General features: G+C 44.0%; 1 protein-coding gene across 1 annotated transcript in view; it reads left to right on the top strand.

Moving 5' to 3' along the window:
• GEN1 (GEN1 Holliday junction 5' flap endonuclease) overlaps nt 1-22,437 on the top strand; it is a 68,750-nt gene that overhangs the window by 8,175 nt on the left and 38,138 nt on the right. Inside the window, exons 4-5 of the mRNA XM_073625344.1 lie at nt 1,770-1,946; nt 20,799-20,909. Of these exons, the coding sequence (XP_073481445.1) occupies nt 1,770-1,946; nt 20,799-20,909 (288 nt within the window). The remainder of the gene's footprint in view (nt 1-1,769; nt 1,947-20,798; nt 20,910-22,437) is intronic.

Below are 22,437 nucleotides of genomic sequence, written 5' to 3'. Positions count from 1 at the left end.
GATTATAACTGTGGGGGATGAGCTGATGGAGGTGATAAAAGTTCAGTTAGGCCGGCCATAGACGGTTCGAATCTCGGCTGGTTCAGCAGGAACAGGCTTAATGTACTAAGTTGATCGATCAACTTGGGTACCACCAGCCTACCAGATTTTACATGTGATGATTGGCAGAGGCCCGTATAGCTGCTAACAATAATCACTGTCCTCTCCTGGCAGGGACAGCTTCCCCTACCCCTCCCGCCAGAAGAACACAATGGCTCGGCCAGAGGGTTTCCCCTGTCAACACTAACTGTGGTTGCAGAAAAGAAATTTGCTTCGTGTATGGCTTGCTTAAGCTTGAGGCGTGATAGGCTTCCCTGAAGAGATGAGTTTTCAGGGATCGCCTGAAGGCAGCCAGAGTAAGGGAATAGCTGGTCAGAGGTAGAGAGTTCCAGAGGATGGGAGAGGCTCTGGAGAAGTCCTGGAGAACAAGCATGGGAGGAAGTAATCAGGGAGCTTGAGAGCAGGAGGTCTTGGGAGGAGTGGAGAGGATGGTTTAGGTGCTGTTTCGAGACAAGATTGGTGTTGTAGCTCAAGGCAGAGTTGTGAATGGCTTTGTATGTTGTTAGTATTTTGAATATAATTTGCTGGGCAATCGGAAGCCAATGGAGGGATTGGCGGGGAGGGGGGCAGACCCCTGAGCGGTTGGTAAGATAGATAAGTCTGGCAGCAGCATTCATGATAGACTAAAGAGGGGATGGCCTATGAAGATGTAGGCCTATGAGAAGGGAGTTGCAATAGATAAGGCAACAGAGGTAACAAGGGAGTGAATGAGTAGCTTGATTTAAAGACTTTTTTTTTCTGATTTTGTGCCTTGATCGTCCTCTTATCTCATTTACAATCAACCCCACAGGGAGACTTTGTATTCTGTGATGACTTTTAAAGATTCCCGAAGCTTATAGCAGAAATAAACCATGTACTCTAGTCTTCCTAAGTGAGGTCACCTAAAGCTAAACTCCAGGCAAACAGACAAGGACAGCCGAAATATATATGTGGCAACCTCCCTTGTTGGCCCTGACATCTTTGCCCAATCTTCTTGATTATAGTGTCTTCAGCAAGCCTGACTGGCTGTCCCAGGATAATATAACTACTGTGCATGCGCACGGGACACACATTATCCCTGCCCCATGCTGAGATTGTACACTGACATGCACAAGTGCAGCACAGTGTACAATCTAACAGAACTCTCTAGCAGGCAGGTAAGAAGTAGAAGTCTATTATGCAATGAAAGCCTTCCTGTTAGTCATTTTTTCCCAATACAGTTCCACATTAAGCAATAGCCTGGACAGCTACCTGCCCACAGCATGTGAGGCGCAGCAGCAGTGTACCAATCTGCTCACACTGCTCTCTCTTGTCTGCATGTTCCCTGTTGGCACATATGCATGTAGAATATCTGGCTCCTAGTAGTGCCTCTTCCTCTCCCAGTCTCCGTAACACTGTGCAGGAGAATACAAGAGACTGAAATCCAGGTGGATTTGGGTTCTTATACTAGTTGCCTTTTTTAAATACATTTTGAATCATAAATAAAATAAAAGACATAATTAAATTAATTGGTGTGTATTTTATGTCTGCCTAAAGCTCAGGAGCCGTAGTTTTCTTTATTTGCTTCAATAAAGATGTAGCTCTTTGTTAACATGTGATTTTTCTAGTGCTTACTTGTGCCCTATTAGGCATCAAGAATTTTAGTGTCTGGTCCACTATTGTAAACAATCTGCCTTGTACTGTGTCTGTAGTGTCTCCGCATGTTGGACTGCCTGGGTGTCCCTTGGGTTCAAGCAGCTGGGGAAGCTGAAGCAATGTGTGCTTATCTCGATGCCAAGGGCTACGTGGATGGATGTATTACCAACGATGGAGATGTATTCCTCTACGGAGCGCAGACCGTTTATAGAAATTTCACCATGAATGTGAAGGTATGAAATGTGTCTGGTTATGACTCCCTTGATTCATTTACAATTACTGTGAAGCATACAGTATGACCCTAACAAATGTTATAACTTTTCAGAGCTGGGCAAATCCAATTGCCTTTTGGAATCGGGAAGGATTTTTTCTTTTGTCCCTGGACCATGCCTTACGGCTTTTTCCCATCTTCTAGAATAGATCGACTCTATGTATTAGGTTCTGTATATGGAGGTTTTTAAATGTATCTGTTTATTTTTGTTGGATAACCACTTGACGTTGGCGCTATAGCTGAAAGACTACTACAGCGCAGAGGGTGTCCATGTACGTCGTCCTCTTCTCACGCGCCACACTTTGTGATTGCCGAGTTCTATGGACTCGGCTGGTCACAGAGCAGGGTAAAGGGCCAATCACAGCGGGCCCTTTACCACGTGATCAGTGGTCAGCCAATGACAGCTGATCACGGAAGTAAACAGAAGCTTTTTTTTTTTTCCTTCACACTGAAGAAAAGGATAAAGCCGGTAACCAGCTTCTGTTACAGGGACATCGGTCCCCTAAGTGCAAGCTAGTGCTTCTAATCTGTGCCCATCAGTACTGCTAATCAGTGCCCATCAGTGCTGCCAATCAGTGCTCACCAGTGCCGCCCTATCAGTGCCCCCTCATCAGTGCCCATCGGTAAAGGAGGAAAATTAACTGTTTGTAAAATTAATAACATCTGAAAAACTTTTTTTTTTTTTTTTTGTTTGTTTAGCAAAAAATAAACGTGATGGTGATTAAATACCACCAAAAGAGAGCTCTATTTGTGTGAAAAAAATGATAAATTTTTCATTTTACATTTACTGCGCAATTGTCATTCAAAGTGTGAGCTGTAAATTGCCCTTGGCAGGAAGGGATGTAAGTGCACAGTAAGCAAGTGGTTAAACTAGATGGACTTGTGTCATTTTTCAACCTGATTAACTAGGTAATGATCTACCCTGATTTAATACCATAAAAGATCAACGCCGCTCCAAGCCTGCAGCATCAGTCTCCCGAGTTTGCACTCTGTATTCAGGTGCTGGCAAAGAGAAAGCACATCTTGCTCCGAGGTACAATATAGCAGTGTTTCTCAACCTTTTGTTCAGTCAAAGTACTCTTTAAAACTCTGCGCAATGTCAAGGCATCCCATTCTAAAATGTAAAATACTAACATTTTTACATATCACAGCAACATCCCCACACACAGTGCACCCAATGTTAGAGGGTTCAATGTTTTTCTCCCTCACTCAGCTAATGTGACCTTTGTGCTAACAGAGAGGGGAGAGCAGGGACAAACAAGGATGCTGTGCAGGCACCCAATGTCCTCCTTGTCAACGTCATTGGGACACTGGCTTCATCCACTTGCTGGCTTGTATACTATTTTTGGGCAATTTTTAGGCTTTTTGCCAAAACGCCCCTAAAAAAAGCAGAAGGCACCTCGGGGTATGCAACATAGCATACAAGTATTACTGCGCACTGTATTCAATTCTGATGTGAAGTAAATGAAATACAGGCTTCAGCTCAAATCACCACCCGTCGGTCACGCCCTTCTGACATGTTTCACCCACCTTGGGCTTAATCATAGAAGTAGTCCTGTACGATTAAGCTCAATGTGGGTGAAACATGTCAGAGGGGCATTGCTGATGGGCAGGGATTTTAGCTGAAGCCTGTCTTTCATTTACTTCACACCCGAGTTGAATACAGTGTGTAGCTGTATGCCATGTTGTATTTACCCTGATTACTGTAAGGAAACCTTCTACAGCACATATCCAGCAGCAGTGAGGTGAGAATGTCAGCAAGTTTGGATCTTGATCTATAAGCTGCAAAAATAAATACAAATGCAGTCCACATCAAACTCAAATTGACTTGTTTTTATGGTAGTATCCCTGTTGATCGCCTGGCTCAAGCTGTGACTTGGGACATGCTGGGCTACTGCTTTTACATAGAAAGCAGCAGTCCTGTCTGTGTGTTTACTGTGCCACAGATTGTATTCTGCACTGGATATGGTTTGTAAGCCAAAAAAAAAAAAACTAATATTCAGCACCAGGCGTTACCTTTTTGTTGTGGAATGTGCAGATGTTTGTATAAATGACTATAAAGAATGATTTTAAAAGTGAGAAAAAGCCAGGTACACAGACAGCTGAAATAACTCATTACTGTTTCATGTAATGCTACAGGTTGCAAAAAGCATGAAAATGTAAACCTGAGAACTGAAAAGGAGCCTAGGAGCGCCAATCGGAGCGGAGGTTCTCCTCCCCCACCCCTCCCCGCAGTCTTTTGGGACAAGTCACAAGAATTCCCCTCTCAGAACACAATAGCACAGCAGGGGAGATCACCACACTAACATCGCCTTTGTTAGTACAGCGATCTGTCTTTTTTTTTTTTTTTTTTCATTCAACACGCTGTGTTGAACATTTAAATAAATGAGTGTGTACCAAGCTTAAGGATAGCTGCGGAGCAGAAAACGTTGGGCAGATCACAAGTTAACTTTGCTAGATCCATAGTTTCCACAGGTCTCACCTGCACATACTACCTGCTGTCGTGCTCCCTGAGCTCCTCTGCTGCACATACTGCCCACCATGAACCTTTTTCAGAATTCCTGTTCTGGAACCGACACACTTTGCTAGTTTTAGAAAAAGCATACTGCACCCTTTTTTTCCCCCAAGAAGAACCTTTAGTGAGACAAATAATGCACAAAGCCCACATAACCCCCTAGAATCCAGCACCTACTTGCCTGGGGAGTCCCTGCATTTGCCACTGCCGGTTTTATGCCAAATATGACATTCCCGGCATCCCTCCAGACGGGCTTGGCTTGTCCTTGCCGGACACTGCTGTGACTGCTATGCCTTGCATGGAATCACCGGCCGCCCTCCAGCTGGGCCCAAGCCGCATTCTTAACCCTCTTGGGCCACATGCGGGTTAGGGATTGGAAATCCCTGCTTTTGGATAATTATGCACCAGTGAAAATAGTCAGTTACATGTCTTTTGTGCTTTTAGGCCTGGTTCACACCTATGCATTTTTTAGTGCGTTTTCACTACAGTCCATTTAACATGGTTTATGTGCATTTTATAGAAAGGGCCAGGGATTTTTTTTCTGGTTTTTAGTTCCATAGACTTCATTGGATCAAAAAACGTGCATTGAAATACGCAAGATGCATCTGGAATATGCAACCTGCAAAGGTGTGAATCAGGGCTTAGTGAACAAATAGATAGGTAGATAGTCATCATTACAGCTTTCTTTGCACCCAGCACAATAAAAATTCACATTTTACGTTGATTTCCATTAGTATTTTTTTATTGTATGCCAGAACTATGTTGGCTTGGTTGGAGAGGTAATGGAGGTTTGGTTAAAAGGTGAGGGCTTTCTTTTTCCTTTTTAACATTTAGTTGCTGTCTCTGTACAGTTGGCTACCATGATACCAACACTTGTTGGAGTGCCTAGTAAAAGGGGGCCAAGATGGAAATGCTTCTTTCTCTGCTTCTTGTGTGTGAATTAGGGCAGGGCTGGACAATTCCTGGTTGCCAGGTCGCCATGGCGACTTAATACAACTTTGGTGTCCGGGTCATTGAGAACTATTGCTGGTGGCAAGGCATGCGCTGAAATGCCAAGGCTATTATTAGGAAAAGCCAACACCGCGTGAGAACGCAGCAGCAGCTAATGTGACTGTATTGACAGTTGGCATTGTGCGAGCCAGATTGAGCTTTGTCTGGCTGGCATGTGAGAGAGGCAAACCTAGCATTACACACACACATTAGCTGCTATGTTCTCTCACAGTGCCAGTTTTACCAAACGATAGCTCTGGCATAGCTACACATATAGGCGTAGCGCTAACTCCTAGTTCTGGGTGCGATTTTGTTCAGGCCTAAGTTATAGTAGTATAGCTGTGAAGGCGGGCACAGACACAGCACATCAAGGTAGTAGCTTGACACTATAGTACTAGGGGATTCTGTAGAGATCAGATTGATTGCCACCAGTGGTGACCATGAATGCTCAAACTGGACTAGTACATAGAGTTGCTGCTGCCCTCTTGAGATCGGGAAATCTTGCAACTGCACAAAAAAAGGCTCAAAGGCTTAATGCATTATCAACAGCACTTTAATGAAGAATAGAAGGGTACATACTCTAAAAAGCAATGAATGAGAAAGTGTTGTACAAAAAGTCTTCAACACAATGGAACTCTTCAAATGAACATTGAAAAACCAACTGAAGTGTTTTGGGGAATATACCGTGCCTTCAAAAAGTATTCATACCCCTTGAAATTTTCTACATTTTGTCATGTTACAACCAAAAATGTAAATGTATTTTATTGGGATTTTATGTGATAGACTGACACAAAGTGGCACATAATTGTGAAGTGGAAAGAAAATGATAAATGGTTTTCCAAATTGTTTAAAAATAATTATCTGAAAAGCAGGGCGTGCATTTGTATTCAGCCCCCCTGAGTCAATACTTTGTAGAACCACCTTTCACTGCAATTACAGTTGTAAGTCATTTCGGGTATGTCTCTACCAGCTTTGCACATCTAGAGTAAAATTTCTGCTAATTCTTTGCAAATAGCTCAAGCTCTCTCAGATTGGATGGAGAGCGTCTGTGAACAGCAATTTTCAAGTCTTGCCACAGATTCTCAGTTGCATTTAGGTCTGGACTTTAAATGGGCCATTCTAACACATGAATATACTTTGATCTAAACCATTCCATTGTAGCTCTGGCTGTATGTTTAGGGTTGTTGTCCTGCTGGAAGGTGAACCTCCATCCCAGTCTCAAGTCTTTTGCAGACTCTAACAGGTTTTCTTCTAAGATTGCTCTGTATTTGGCTCCCTCCATCTTTCCATCAACTCTGACCAGCTTCCCTTTACCTCCTGAAGAAAAGCATCTCCACAACATGATGCTACCACCACCACGTTTCATGGTGGGGATGGTGTGTTCAGGGTGATGTGTAGAGTTAGTTTTCAGCCACACAAAGCGTTTTTCTTTTAGGCCAAAAAGTTCAATTTTGGTCTCATCTGACCAGAGCACCTTCTTCTACATGTTTGCTGTGTCTCCCACATGGCTTCTCGCAAACTGCAAATGGGACTTCTTATGGCTTTCTTTCAACAATGGCTTTCTTCTTGTGACTCTTCCATAACAGCCAAATTTGTGGAGTGTACGACTAATAGTTGTCCTGTGGACAGATTCTCCCACCTGAGTTGTGAATCTCTGCATCTCCTCCAGAGTTACCATGGGCCTCTTGGCTGCTTCTCTGATTTAATGTTCTCCTTGCCCGGCCTCTCAGTTTAGGTGGACGGCCATGTCTTGGTAGATTTTCAGTTGTGTCATACTCTTTCCATTTTCGGATGATTGATTGAACAGCGCTCCATGAGATGTTCAAAGCTTAGGATATTTTTTAATAACCTAACCCTGCTTTAACTGCTTGCCAACCAGCCAGCGTCGTTATACAGTGGCAGGTTGGCTTCCCTGCTCGACTCGCCGTAGGTGTACAGTGGCCGCTTTAAGGGCTATAGGGGGCACAGCTGCCGCGATGTCCGCCAGGGACCCGCTCTCCTCAGAGAGCCAGAATGGGAATCTGTCAATGTAAACAGACAGATCCTTGCTCTGTTAGTGAAGTAGAGAGAGATCTGCTATATAAATCGTGAATAATAATCTGCTGTTCCTAGTGATCAAGAACAGCGAGCTCTCTCTCCCTCTCCCCCTCTCTTCTCCTCTCTTCTCCTTCCCCTACAGTTAGAGAAACCTCCCCAGGACACACTTAACCCCTTGATCGCCCCCTAGTGTTAATCCCTTCTATGCCAGTGACATTTATACAGTAATCATTGGCTATTTTTAGCTCTGATCATTGTATAAATGTCAATGGTTCCAAAAAAGTTTCAAAAATGTCCGATCTGTCCGCCACAATGTTACAGTCCTGCTAAAAATCGATGATCGCCGCCATTACTAGTAAAAAAAAAAAAAAAAAATTAATAATAAAAATGCCTTAAATATTTCCCCTATTTTGCACAAACCAATCAATATACACTTGCGATTTTTCTTTTAACCAAAAATATGTAGAAGATTACATATTGGCCTAAACTAATGAAGACTTAAAGTGACGCAGTGCCGTATCACAAAAAATGGCCCGTTCAGGAAGTGGCTAAATCCTTCCAGGGCTGAAGTGGTTAAACTTCTCAACAACTTTATCCCTGACCTGTCTGGTGTGTTCCTCGGCCTTCATGAAGCTGTTTGTTCACTGAGGTTCTCCAACAAACCTCTGAGGGCTTCACAAAACAGCTGTATTTATACTAAGATGAAATTACACACAGGTTGACACTTCTGAAGGCAATTAGTTCCAATACATTTTAGTTAGGGGTATCGGAGAAAAGGGGGCTGAATACAAATGCACGCCACACTTTTCAGATATTTATTTATTTGTAAAACTTTTTCAAAACCATTTATCATTTTCCTTCCAATTCACAATTCTGCGCTACTTTGTGTTGGTCTATCACATAAAATCCCAATAAAATAAATGATTTTGATTGTAACCTGACAAAATGTGAAAAATTTCAGGGGTATGAATACTTTTTTTAAGGCACTGTACTTCCTTCTTCAGAGCAAAACAGACACAGCACAAATCCCACAGCAAAGAAGACCAAGACAGTAAATTCGGTCTCCTTTACACTCGTGGAAAAATGAATAGTGGTGAATTCTGGGTACATTTTCAAGGGCCTCATTCAGGAAACATTGTATTAATAAAGGAACAAAGGGAAAGTCTAATCCCACGTACACACGGTCGGACTTTGTTCGGACATTCCGACAACAAAATCCTAGGATTTTTTCCGACGGATGTTGGCTCAAACTTGTCTTGCATACACACGGTCACACAAAGTTGTCGGAAAATCCGATCGTTCTAAACGCGGTGACGTAAAACACGTACGTCGGGACTATAAACGGGGCAGTGGCCAATAGCTTTCATCTCTTTATTTATTCTGAGCATGCCTGGCAATTTGTCCGTCGGATTTGTGTACACACGATTGGTATTTCCGACAACAGATTTTGTTGTCGGAAAATTTTATCTCCTGCTCTCCAACTTTGTGTGTCGGAAAATCCGATGGAAAATGTCCGATGGAGCCTACACACGGTCGGAATTTCCGACAACACGCTCCGATCGGACATTTTCCATCGGAAAATCCGACCGTGTGTACTGGGCATAACAGGCATGACATACTGCAAAGCAGTGAATGGCATGAATAGGCTTTGTGCAAAACATTTACTCTCTCCGTCCATGTTTTTACCTGCTTTAGAAATGCACCAAAGACACAATGTGAATAAGGCCTTCTGGGTTCCTTTATAGGGAGATAAGCTAATTTGCCATATGATCAGCCCACCTGGCTTCTAAAAAAGTGGAGTACAGTACTGTATGGATTTTCTTGTGCAGAACAGCTCTACTCAAACATTTTTGGTATAAATTGAAGCTCTCATTTTAAATACACTAGATGGCGCTCTAACCTTTACAGCAGCAGTGTGATAGGCTGGTTCACACTGTACTTTCTAATGTTTTGTGCCACTCTTACAATTTTTTTTTTTTTCACATTTTGTTTAATGTGTGGCAGTTTTTTTTGTTTTGTTTTTTCACCTATTTTTCTGATGGCTGCTGTCGGCCCCTTAAATGGGCTCTCACAGCGGTCACGTGATTGGGGGGCCTAAGCAAAAATATGTCACCAGCACACCAAAGATATCCAGAATGGGTCCAAGGCTTTATTCAGAGATGACATCATAACATCTGACCCCAGATCATTCCATAAAGAGTACTTGTCCCATGCCTATGGATGTTTACATGCCTTGAAAGCCATAAAAGTGATAAAAAATAAAAAATGAAAGCGACGGTGAAAAAATGAAATGATGATAAAAATGAAAGTCCTCGTGCGCAAAAGCCAACACACGTGTCGTTCCCGAATGCACGCAAACCGCGATCCTCCCACGCGTGAGGTATCACAACGGATGTCAGATCATGGGCAGTAATTCTAGCACTAGACCTCCTGTGTAAATCTAAACTGGTAACCTGTCATGGCTTTTTAAGCGTTGCCTATGGATAGTAAAACTTAAGCCGTATGTCGCCGTTGCAAGTTTTGACATGTTTGGTATCTATTTATTCAATGCAACATCATCTTTAATATTTTACCAAAAAATTGGGTCATGTATTGTTTTATTGCATTCAAATAAAAAAATCTTGTATTTCCAAAAAAATAGCATTTTGAAAAAACACGGCACAAATACTGTGTAACATAAAAGATTGCAACACCCACCAATTTATTCTCTAGGGCTTCTGCTTTAAAAAGATATGTAATGTTTGAGGGTTCTAAGACATTTTCTAGCAAAAAATTCTGATTGTTGTATGTGAAAGTGCCAGAAAAGGCCTGATCTTAAAGTGGCTACAAAATACTCCAGTCTTCTTCCTTCTTTTTTTTTTTTTTTTTTTTTTTAATAAATGCAGCACTCGCAATTTTATGTGGAGCTTTACATACTCTGCATTTCCATCTGTCTCCCTCAAGGAGCTTACTATCAAACACACATGCAGACATACACATTCTAGGGCCAATTTGGATCGGAGTCAATCAACCTACTAACCTGTATTTGGTATGTTGGAGGAAACCTTCACAAGCACAGAGAGTACAAGCAAACACCATGCAGATAATGTCCTGGCCGAGATTTATGTCCTTCATGTCTAAACTACTTTTATGAATCAACTTTAACAGGAAGAGGTACCCCCTGAACCAGAAGTCTCCCTGGGTAGCAGCATTCTAAGTTTGTTTTTTGTTTTTTATTTCTACTTTAAAAAATATCAGTGTAAAGAAATGTGGAGCAAGTGATGAGCAGGAAGACATAAATCACACAAAACCATTACACTTCTCCCTCTGTAGATGGCGATGTTGCTATGTACAGAACTGAGGTATAATGGCACATTTGTTATCTTATGAATTATTAATGTTGCACCACGTCCTTCTCTTTCTTGTCTCTGCCAGTGTAATAGGAAATGTTATTTCCATAACACAAACACACATTCAGTAGAATTTGGATTCTGCAAGAACTAGCTAGGTTAGGTTATCCATAAATATGAGATGACTGATGGATAAGCTGCCCATTTGTTGTCGGATCAATTGATGATCTGTGTCCATGGGTGCTGCACTTGACCATCTAGAACAATTGTCCCTTATCTTTAATCAGCAGTGCAGGTAGCGTCCTCTAATCCCATTGTCTGCCAATCCCATGCTCCTCCTTGCATTTCTATTTTTACTGCCCACGCCTTCTCATTCACCAAATAAAAATAATAAATAAAAATAAAAAAATGACACCTCTCGTTCACACCTTTTTAAAGGGTAACTCCACTTTGCTATATACAATATAGCCAAAAAACTGTGCTAGATTGGTTCTTTCCAATCTACTGTTGAACATAGGAGATATGTTTTGTGAATGATGCATAAGACCCCTTCCACACGGGCTGTCCGATTTTAGATCCATCTGTCAGTTTTTCAGGCGGACCTGAGTGGACCTTGCACTCTTCCATATGGAGCGGCGGATATCAGTGGCGACATGTCAGCTGACATCCACCACTTTCCGATCCAATCCTGCCTGAAAAATCCAGATGGATGGTGGTCCTATTTTTCTGGCGGATCGGTTAAAAATGGACTGGCGGTCTGTTTTCACTCAATTTCCCCATAGAGGAGACTGTGTCCGTCTCCACTCTGCACAATGAGTGACGATGAACCTGTCATCCGCCTGCTCAGTGGGGATAAGCGGAGCTGTCACATACCTGGTAGGAGACTGAAATGGCTAGGTTGGCCTCTCTTGTATCCCCAGCCCAGGCCCCACTCAGAGTGGGACAGATGATGCCAAGGGACAGGAGGAACACAAGTGCCTGTAGATGTTGATTTGCAGAGCTTGTGGCAGGAGTTGTAGACTCAGTGATTCAGGCAGAACATCAGGTCAGGAACTGCGATGATGCCAAGTAGATCAGCCAAGGTTAAAGGGGCACTCCACCAGGCTTGCAGGTGCAGGATACGTGGCTTGCCCGGGTTCCCCGCAGTCTGGAGACAGGAGCACACTCTGTCCACTGGAGCTGGGCTGAGAGGCAACCAGTACAGGCCTTTGGAGGTAATGAGGAGCCAAACAGGAGACAGAGGCGCGGTCAGCAAGATAGCCGGATTCAGCAGCTAGCGGGCAGTTGGGGTACCAGGGCATCAGACAGGAATTAAGGTCAGAAGTAAGCCGAAGTCCGAAACCAAGAATCCAAGGTCAGGTCAGTGGTAAGCCAGGTCAGCAACATATATCAAGCAGGGTACAAGGAAACAGATGGATACCAGTCAGCACTGAGCAGGAGTCAGAGCAGGCCGTCTGGTGCCAATGGGGACTGTGGACATTCTCCCGTGAGTGCGCGCATTCTTATGTGCATTGACGCATATGCAATTATTTGTTCCCCTGTGCACAATTCTATTAGCCATAGCATGCGCACATGCGTGCGCCTGACATGTAACAGCAGTTCTCTTACAGGAGCGATCCCCCACTGAGCAAGCAGATTCTGCAAAACGGAGGCGCCCGTGTGAAAGGGGCCCTAGTCTGGCATCTTGACATGTATCCTGAGATTCAAATACTTGCATAATTTTTATGTTTTTTGTTTTTGTTTTTTTGTAGCCAGTTCATTATGGTTTTGACTGTACTTGAAATTGTTTGGTACCTGTTTTTCTCGTTTGTATGATCTCTTAATAAAAAATACTGCAAGTAAAAAACATAGCCAAAAGAAAAGCAATTGCTTCACAAGCCAAATTGTAATTTAGGGTATATGTGAACCCTTAGGGTATATGTAAAACAACCCATTCAGTTTATAATTTGCCTTGTGCTTTAGCTGCTTGTAATGAATTAGTCACTCCCATTCAGAATCAGTCCTGCACAACACATGACTTAACAAATATTCCTTCAGAGCAGAAACAGGAATCTGCAACAAAGTTTGTTAAAAATCCTTACAATGGATCCCCAACTGAATATCTGAATATGTAGGCACTAGGTATAATATATAATTGCGTTTTTTTTTTTGTTTTTTTTTAAAGACTTGTTTTCATAATTATGTTCTCTGTTGCATCTCACTGCCACTGATCTCACACAACCGCTTCCTCTCTATATGTACTCCAGCAATGGCTGTATGGCAAGACTTGACAAATTTGCTTTGAATCCAGAAGCCAGCTAAAAAAGTTGGGAGCCAGTTTGCGTGCGGCGATATTTTATGTGCTTGCGTGTAACTTTTTTTTATTGCAAAAGATGTAAATACAATATTACAAAATAAAGTAATTTTTTAATATATTTACTTAACTTTTTTTTTTTCATCACATAGGGAAAAAAAATGTCCCGTATGTGATGATTTTGTTTGTTGACAGGTTCTCTTTAATGAGATATGCAGGGTCTAAAAGACCCACGTGTGTAGAAGTAATCAGGCGGCAGCGGAGCCACCCAAATACTTCCACCTGACAAGTGAGCTCTGCTGCATGCCTGTGGAAGGACTAAGTGTAAAAAACAAACTACCTGCCCACTGCCCAGAATTGCATGTAGCGGGCGATATGCATTGTGCATCCCTGCAGCAGTGAATGGGCTAACAAAAGCCCAGGCGCCAGGATGCAATTCCTAGTCTCCATGGCGACCTGGGATTTGTCAAGCCCTGCTGTATGGTATTTCTCAGGGAGAGTTACCTGATGAAATTGACAATGGATTATGCCTGCATAATGTGGGTTGAATTGGTCACTTGTACTCTCCATTGGAAGCCCAGGTGACAGCGGAGGAGGACAAGTGGAAGACAAGGACAGAGATTTCATAACCTATAACAGGAAGCCTGTTATGTCAGGTGCAAATTCAGGCAAAAATGCAGACCTGATTTGCACCTGGACCAGTAGACAGGGATGCACCAGACACCCTGCTGTGACCTGCGGCCGCATCAGTGTGAACACAACCTAAAAAAGAATAATAAAATATATTTTTGGAATCCATGATGGATCTAGTAAAATGAAAAAAATATTTATATATATATATTTGCCTTGAAATTTTGTCATGTTAGGCTTCATGTACACGGAACGTTTCTCAACCTCTCCTGAACGCTGGAACATCACAGCTAGTAATCCATGTTTAAATACGTGTGTTTAGCAGTGCTTACAAGCCACGTTTGCATTCAGAAGCGTTTACTAAAGATAACCTCAGGAGACCCTCCCAAATACTTAAAAAGCACTAAAAACAAGTATTAACTATTTCAGCCATTCTGTGAGAAAGCAGTGTGCTTGTAGTTAGCTGTTATTTCTCCAAGCGTCTTCCAGGACAGCCCATGAGACCTTGGGCTCCTCCTACCAGGACAGGAAACACGTCACCCCCACCAGATAAAAGGGCGGTCCTCCAGGCCCATGTCAGTTATTTGTGTTTCCTCCGGACGGGGGGTAACATGTTCATGGAACCTGCTCCCATAGGCCTTATAAGCAGGGGCTTTGTATGGCTATTTTCTGGGGCATATCACTTACCTCTTCCTCTGCCAGAAGCAGCACACCGCTGGGGAGGTTGGCTGTGCTGCTGTTCCCTGTCTTCAGTGCCTGGAGAGGGCCAGGACCGGTGTGAGGTCATGCACCTAGCGCAGTGCATTGCACTATAGGTTGTCCTTCCCTGCCGACAGCGTGGCTGATCTGAGCAGGGAATGGAGGAAGCCGCAGCGCTCGAGGGGGCGGAGCTATTGCTCTCCAAGCTGGCCCGCAGGAAGTGCCTGGAGAGGGTTACTTCCGGGGCATATGACCTCATCATCGGGCGCCGGAGACGAGGTTCCAGTCTTCATAAACGGCGCGAACAGAGAACGCTGGCTGCTGGTGTTTCTTGGTGTTAAGCAGCCAGGCTGTGGATGACCAAGAGGGGCAGAATGGATCCTCCTGCAGTACCTGCACAGGCAGCGGATGCAGTTCCCAACACCAGCACCTCACAGGTAAGCCTGGGGTGTTCTGTCACCACCTTGCTATCCCTGTGAGTGTTCCCTCCCCCTCCCCCCTCTGTAGTAGTGGGTGTAAGGGGACACATTTCCTCCCTCCTGCACGTGGTGTTACGGAGTGATTGGGTGGCTTTAATTACATTGTGGGTCATTTATTTTGTCTTGCAGACCAAGACTCAGGACAAGGCCCAAGCGCAGCCACTTAAAAGGAAATGTGCGGTTTGCGCAAACAAATTGAGCTCCTCATGGAGCAAAGCAGTTTGTCGCACCTGTATAGAAGACCTAGTAAAGGATGACCCGGTTGCCTCTTGCCAGAAGATGCTTACTTCTGTTAGGGATGAGCTTGCGTCCACCTTCAGTTCCTTTAAAACGCTTATTGACAAGCTCCAGACTCCAGCAGAGAGTCCGTCTTCACTGAAGGCGTCAGTAAACACTCCGCAGCAGGCAGAGAGTGAGGACTCTGAGGCTGAGGTCAGATCTACCCGTTCTTCTCTGGAAGAATCAGGGTCAGATACAGAGCCCAGAGATAGAGAATCCACTCGAGGCTCAAGATTTAAGTTATCTGTTGAGGATGTAGATGACTTATTAAAGGCTATCTATACTACCCTTGAATTAAAAGAGGAAGAGGTTCAGTTATCCAAACATGATCTTATGTATAAAGGATTGCATAAGAGAAAATCGAGAGTTTTTCCAGTTCATAGTTCTTTGGTTGATACTATTAAACTGGAATGGGATAATCCTGAGAGAAAACCATTCTTCTCTAGTAACCTAAAAAGGAGGTTTCCTTTTGATGAGGACACTGCGCAGCCATGGAATAAGAATCCCAAGTTAGACGCACCTCTTTCAAAGGTTTCAAAAAACTCGGACCTGGCGTTCGATGATATGGGTACGCTTAAGGATCCGATGGACAAGAGGGGGGATATCCTTCTCCACAGAGCCTGGGACTCAGCAGTTGGAAACCTGAAACCAGCTCTGGCTTCTACTTGTGTGGCCAGAAATCTGGAGGTTTGGTTGACTCTGATTCAGTCACATCTGTCAGCAGGTACCTCCAGAGAGCAAATTTTAAAGTCTTTTCCTCTCCTATTTCAGGCAGTGGGTTTTTTGGCAGATTCTTCCGCTGAGGCGGTAAGAATGTCAGCCAGGACTCTAGTGAACTCGGCCAGGAGAAGCCTTTGGCTTAAGACCTGGTCAGGGGACTCGGCCTCCAAGTTGCGCCTTTGTGGCCTTCCTTTAACTGGCGATCATTTATTTGGCCCAGGTCTACAGGAGGCACTGGAACGCACGGCTGATAAGAAAAAGGCGTTTCCAGAGAAAAAGAGAGTTCAGACAGCCAAAAAATTTTTTCGTGGCCAAAGCAGGCAACAGAGTCCTAGAGAAAAGGACAGCAGGCCGAAAAAGCATTGGACTGGGCACAAAGGCAGAGGCAAAGGGGGAGTGCTGTTTAACCCTCCTCAACAGCCCGCCAAGCCGCAGTGACTTGTGTTCCCCGGTGGGAGGGAGATTGAGGGCCTTCATCCCACAGTGGGCAGCAGTCACTCTGAGCCCCTTCGTCCTGGACCTAGTGACCAACGGGTACAGGCTGGAGTTTGTTCACCAACCACCAGAACGTTTGTTGGTCACATTTCCTCCACAAGATCGGGAGAAAGCGAGGGCTCTGGGTCTCCAGATCGGAGACTTAGATCAAAAAGTACTGATTCCTGTTCCTCGATCGGAGCAGGGCAAGGGATTCTATTCCCATGTATTTGTGGTCAGAAAGCCGGCAGGAAAGTTTCGACTTATCCTGAATCTCCGGACCTTAAACAAGTCCATCAGATACAAGCATTTCCGTATGGAGACGGTTTTTACAATCAAAAACCTACTATACCCAAACTGCTTTATGGCCACGTTGGACTTAAGGGATGCTTATCTTCACATCCCTATCCATCCAGCCTTCCAAAAGTTTTTGAGATTGGCAGTGAAGACGGGTATGGGGACCCGACATTTTCAATTTCAGGCCCTCCCCTTCGGTCTTTCCTCAGCCCCACGCATCTTTACGAAGGTGTTGGGGGAAGCGCTGGCTCCACTAAGATTAAAGGCAATAACGGTTGTCCCTTACTTAGACGACCTCCTGATAGTGGCAAAATCATACCAAAGGCTGTTGGAGGATCTCCAGGCTGTACAGGACTTCTTACAGTCCCTAGGCTGGCTAATAAACAAAGAAAAATCGTCCTTGATTCCGGCCCAGAAAGTAACTTACCTGGGTTACGATTTTTGCTCAGTGAACCAAAGAGTTTTTCTTCCTCAGGAGAAGATTACCAAAGTGTTCCAGACTATGTCAGCATTGCAGACCAACCAGTCGGTCTCTCTGAGACAGGTGTCGAGGGCAATGGGTCTTATGACCTCATGTTTTCCCGCAGTACCATGGGCGAGACTCCGCCAGCGTCCGTTACAAAGGTTTCTTTTAAGAAACTGGGACGGGGACGTAAGGTCCCTGGAGTCAAGGATCTGGCTTCCCGACAGGATAAAAAGAAGCCTGTGGTGGTGGAGAGCTGGTCAGCACCTAGCAGGAGGTCTCCCATGGTCCTTTCCCATTTCCCGAAGGATTACCACGGATGCGAGTTCCTGGGGATGGGGGGCCCACCTCAGCAATGCAGTAGCACAAGGAGAGTGGTCCCCAGAGGAGGCAAGGGCCTCATCCAATCAAAGAGAGCTGCTTGCAGTCCAGAGAGCCCTCCAGTCTTTTCAGATGGAGATCAGGGGTCACAACCTCCAAATTCTGTCAGACAATATAGCGACAGTCGCGTATATCAACAAGCAGGGAGGCACGAGAAGCCGGAGGCTTCAGTCCATTGCCCAGGAGATCCTTTCATGGGCAGAGGGGAATCTAGCCTCTATTTCTGCTGTACACCTGAAGGGGACAAACAATTGCCTGGCAGATTATCTCAGCCGTCACAGGATAGACCGAGACAACTGGTCCCTTCATCCCGAAGTCTTTGCAGATCTCACCAAGAGATGGGGTTATCCCGTAGCGGATTTGTTCGCAAACCGAAACAATCGCAAGACGGAGATATTCTTTTCCATGAACCCGGCAGACCAAGCCTTGGGGATCGATGCTCTGGCAAACCCGTGGCCTCCAGGCCTATGTTATGCCTTTCCGCCAATCAGACTGATTCCAGAAGTCCTCCGGAAGTTTCGGCTGGAAGAGACAGATCTGATTCTAATTGCCCCGTTTTGGCCCAAGAGGCCATGGTTTTCCCTGCTACAGTCTCTGGTTTCAGAGCCTCCGTAGAGTCTTCCGAAAAGATAAGACCTATTATTGCAGGGTCCAGTATCACACCCTCAGGTGGTTTCCTTAAACTTGACGGCCTGGTATCTGAAGAAAAGATACTGAGCGCCCAAGGGTTCTCTGACAAAGTAGTCAGGACTCTCGTTAATTGCAGGAAGCCAGTTACTAGAGCCATATATTCCAAAGTTTGGAAAATGTTTAACTCATGGTTATCTGAAAATGATAGATTAACTCATGATATTCCGTCTATTTTGGAATTTTTCCAAGAGGGTGTCGACAAAGGTCTTTCTGTTAGTACCTTAAAGGTACAGGCGGCAGCTATTAGTGTGTTCCTCCAGTTTTCTCTCCTGGAAAATCCTACTATAGCCAGATTTTTCAAATCTATCTCTAGGGCCAGACCAGTAGTAGTGAGAAGTTGTCCAACGTGGGATCTGTCCCTAGTACTTCAAACTCTGGTAGAATTTCCGTTTGAACCTCTGAAAAGTATGTCAGTTAAGTTACTTACATTAAAAACTGTGTTCCTTATAGCTGTTACCTCAGCTCGTAGGGTAAGTGAGTTGCAGGCCCTATCAGTAAGGGAGCCCTTCCTCACGATTTTTGAGGATCGAGTTGTGTTACGAACCGATCCAGGTTTTTTGCCCAAGGTGGCAAGTACATTCCACCGATCTCAGAACATTGTATTGCCAACCTTTTGTAGTTCGCCACAGGGCGACTTAGAAAGAAAATTTAGTTTTCTAGATGTAAGAAGGATTCTCTTGGTCTATCTTGAGGTCACGAAGACCTTTAGGAAAACTGATGCCTTGTTTGTCCTCTTTTCTGGAGTTCACAAGGGGAATAGTGCATCTAAAGCCACATTGGCTAGATGGATAAAGCAAGCCATCTTGGAAGCTTACAAAATTAGGGAGGTCCCTACACCTTTTGTTACTGCGCACTCAACTAGAGCCTTGTCTACGTCTTGGGCTGAGAGGGCTGGTGCCTCACCGGAACAAATTTGCAGGGCTGCCACTTGGTCCAGTCACTCGACCTTCATTAAACATTATCGCCTGGATCTCCTATCAGCTCAGGAGCAGGCGTTTGGTCGTAAGGTCCTTTAGGCAGTTGTCCCTCCCTAGACTGGTAAGTTCTGGCTCATCGTCTCATGGGCTGTCCTGGAAGACGCTTGGAGAAAAGCTGAGTTAGACTTACCGGTAACTCCTTTTCTGAGAGTCTTCCAGGACAGCCGGATTCCCACCCGGTATTGTCTGAAGTTATGTGTATTATGCATATGTTTTGCAGGGTCCTACGGTTCTTGAGAATACTGACATGGGCCTGGAGGACTGCCCTTTTATCTGGTGGGGGTGATGTGTTTCCTGTCCTGGTAGGAGGAGCCCAAGGTCTCATGGGCTGTCCTGGAAAACTCTCAGAAAAGGAGTTACCGGTAAGTCTAACTCAGCTTTTTTTGGTTGGTTTGTTAAAGTGGTTGTAAACCCGTTTAGAACAAAAAAAAAAAAACCTGCAAGACAAAGGCATAATGAGCTAGTATGCACAGCATACTAGCTAATTATAAATTACTTACCTGAGATCGAAGCCCCCACAGTGGTCCTCGTTCACCGCTCCAGTGGCTGACATATCTCCGGGGGGTTAATTCCGGGTATCGCGGCTCTCTCACTGTGATTGGCCGGAGCTGCGATGACGTCACTCCCGCGCATGCGCAGGGGAGACGCCGGTAACCGCACAGTACAACCATGTAGGTTTAGGAGATATCCAGTGTAGCTATAGGTAAGTCTAATTATTTGCTTGCCTGTAGTATAAAGTGGTTGTAAAGGGTTTGCAGCTCCTCCAGAGATACTATGGACCCTTGGCTGCTTTTCTGATTAATGCTCTCCTTGCCCGGCCTGTCAGTTTAGGTGGACGGCCATGTCTTGGGAGGTTTGCAGTTGTGCCATACTCAATCCATCATCAGAAAATGGAAAAAACAGTGCTCTGTGAGATGTTCAAAGCTTGAGATTTTTTTTTATAACCTAACACTGCTTAAACTTCTCCACAACTTTATCCCTGACCTATCTGTTGTGTTCCTTGGCCTTCATGATGCAGTTTGTTCACTAAGGTTCTCTGAAAAAAAACATCTGAGTGCTTCACAGAACAGCTGTATTTATACTGAGGTTAAATTATACACAGGTGGACTCTATTTACTAATTAGGTGACTTCTGAAGGCAATTGGTTCCACTAGATTTTAGTTAGAGGTATCAGAGTAAAGGGGGCTGAATACAAATGCACGCCACACTTTTCAGATATTTATGTGTAAAAAATAATTGAAAACCATTTATCATTTTCCTTCCACTTCACAATTATGTACCACTTTGTGTTGGTCTATTACATAAAATTCCAACAAAATACATTTACGTTTTTGGTTGTAACATGACAATATGTGGAAAATGTCAAGGGGTATGAATACTTTTTCAAGGCACTGTGTGTGTGTGTGTGTGTGTGTGTGTGTGTATGTGTTTTTAAGATGGCAGGGCTGCGTGATTGCCTCAACCCCTCCCTGACCCCTTCCATTACCTACATGGCTGGTGTAAGAAGATCTTTCCTTTTATTTCCAAGTACAGTCTAATCTATGTTCCTGTCTTATTGCAGGACCCTCATGTGGATTGTTATGAAGCATCTGCCATTAAGGATAAGCTGGGGTTGAACCGAGAGTCACTAGTTGCAATGGCGATCCTCCTGGGATGTGACTATGTTCCAAAAGTAAGTTGAAAAAAAAAGGCTTGAAGAAATATGCAGACTGTATGAGATCTCCTTATACAGTCCATGTCTCCCTTTTTTTTTTTTTTTTAATAATATAACCACTCATCATTTTGCATTCTGATGTGGCGGAGAGGCCATAACTGTACTCTGGATTTTATAACATGAATGATTATTGTTTTTCTTAAATAAGCAGAGATGATGTTGGCGTTTGCAGTGCCCTCCTTTAAGACCTGCAAGCATTAACCGCTTGCCGATCGGCCGCCGCAGGTGTACTGCGGCAACATGGCTCAGCTGCGCAAATCGCCGTTATCTTACGTCACTTCCTTCTTTGGCCACAAAGGGCGCATGCCCCCTGCTCGCCCACGGAGCTGATGCAAGTGCCCGGTAGTCACGATCACTCGGGGCACCTGGAAAACCGGGATCTGTGTGTGTAAACACACAGTTTCCGGTTCTTTGAGAGGAGAAAAGACAGATCGTCTGTTTATACAGAGTATGAACAGCGATCTATCTCTTCCCCTACACAGTCCCCTCCCCCCTTCAGTTAGAACACACAGTAGGGAACACAATAACCCCTTGATTGCCCCTTAATGGTTAACCCCTTCACTGCCAGTGACATTTTTACAGTAATCAATGCATTTTTATAGCACTGATTGCTGTAAAAATGCCAGTGGTCCCAAAAATGTGTCAAAATTGTCCGACGTGTCCGCCATAATGTCGCAGTCCCAATAAAAATCGCAGATCGCCGCCATTACTAGTAAAAAAAAAAAAAAATTTAATAAATCTATCCCCTATTTTGTAGACGCTATAACTTTTGCGCAAACCAATATACGCTTATTGCATGTTTGTTTTGTTTTTTTTTACCAAAAATGTGAACAATACATATTGACCTAAACTGAGGAAAAAAAAATTGTTTTTAATATTTATATATATATTTATATTTATTTTGGGGGCTATTTATTATAGCAAAAAGTAAAAAATATTGCTTTTTTTTTTTTTTTTTTCAAAATTTGTCGCTTTTTTTTATAGCGCAAAAAATAAAAACCGCAGAGATGATCAAATACCACGAAAAGAAAGCTCTATTTGTGGGAAAAGAAAGGGACGTCAATTTTGTTTGGGTATAACGTCGCACAACCACGCAATTGTCAGTGAAAGCGACGCAGTGCCGAATCGCAAAAAGTGCAAAAGGGGGGTAAAATCTTACGGGCTGAAGCGGTTAATGTTAAGCCTTGCACACATTACTAAAAAGAAATTGATCTATTCTGGACAGCCATGGAGATTAGCTCACATAGGCCTGGGTTCAGTGTCTCTGTATACATGGGTGTTATAGGCTCAGCTCACACATTGCAGTGTGATTATATATTCTCCTTTTTAAGTGGTTGTAAAACCTCATACCCATTGAAATGACTGGCCTTAGGTGATGCACAGAGATTAAACAAATCTTCCTACATAAGTTTTATCTGTTTACATCATTTCAAAGTGCAGAATTTATCAAGCTTGTTTGGGCTGTCAGAAAGCATCAGCGGAGAGC

This window comes from Aquarana catesbeiana, linkage group LG04 (genome assembly GCF_042186555.1).
Source record: "Aquarana catesbeiana isolate 2022-GZ linkage group LG04, ASM4218655v1, whole genome shotgun sequence".
NCBI lineage: Eukaryota > Metazoa > Chordata > Amphibia > Anura > Ranidae > Aquarana > Aquarana catesbeiana.
The sequence above is the reverse complement of the archived record's forward strand: the minus strand, read 5'-3'. Positions and strand labels throughout refer to the sequence as shown.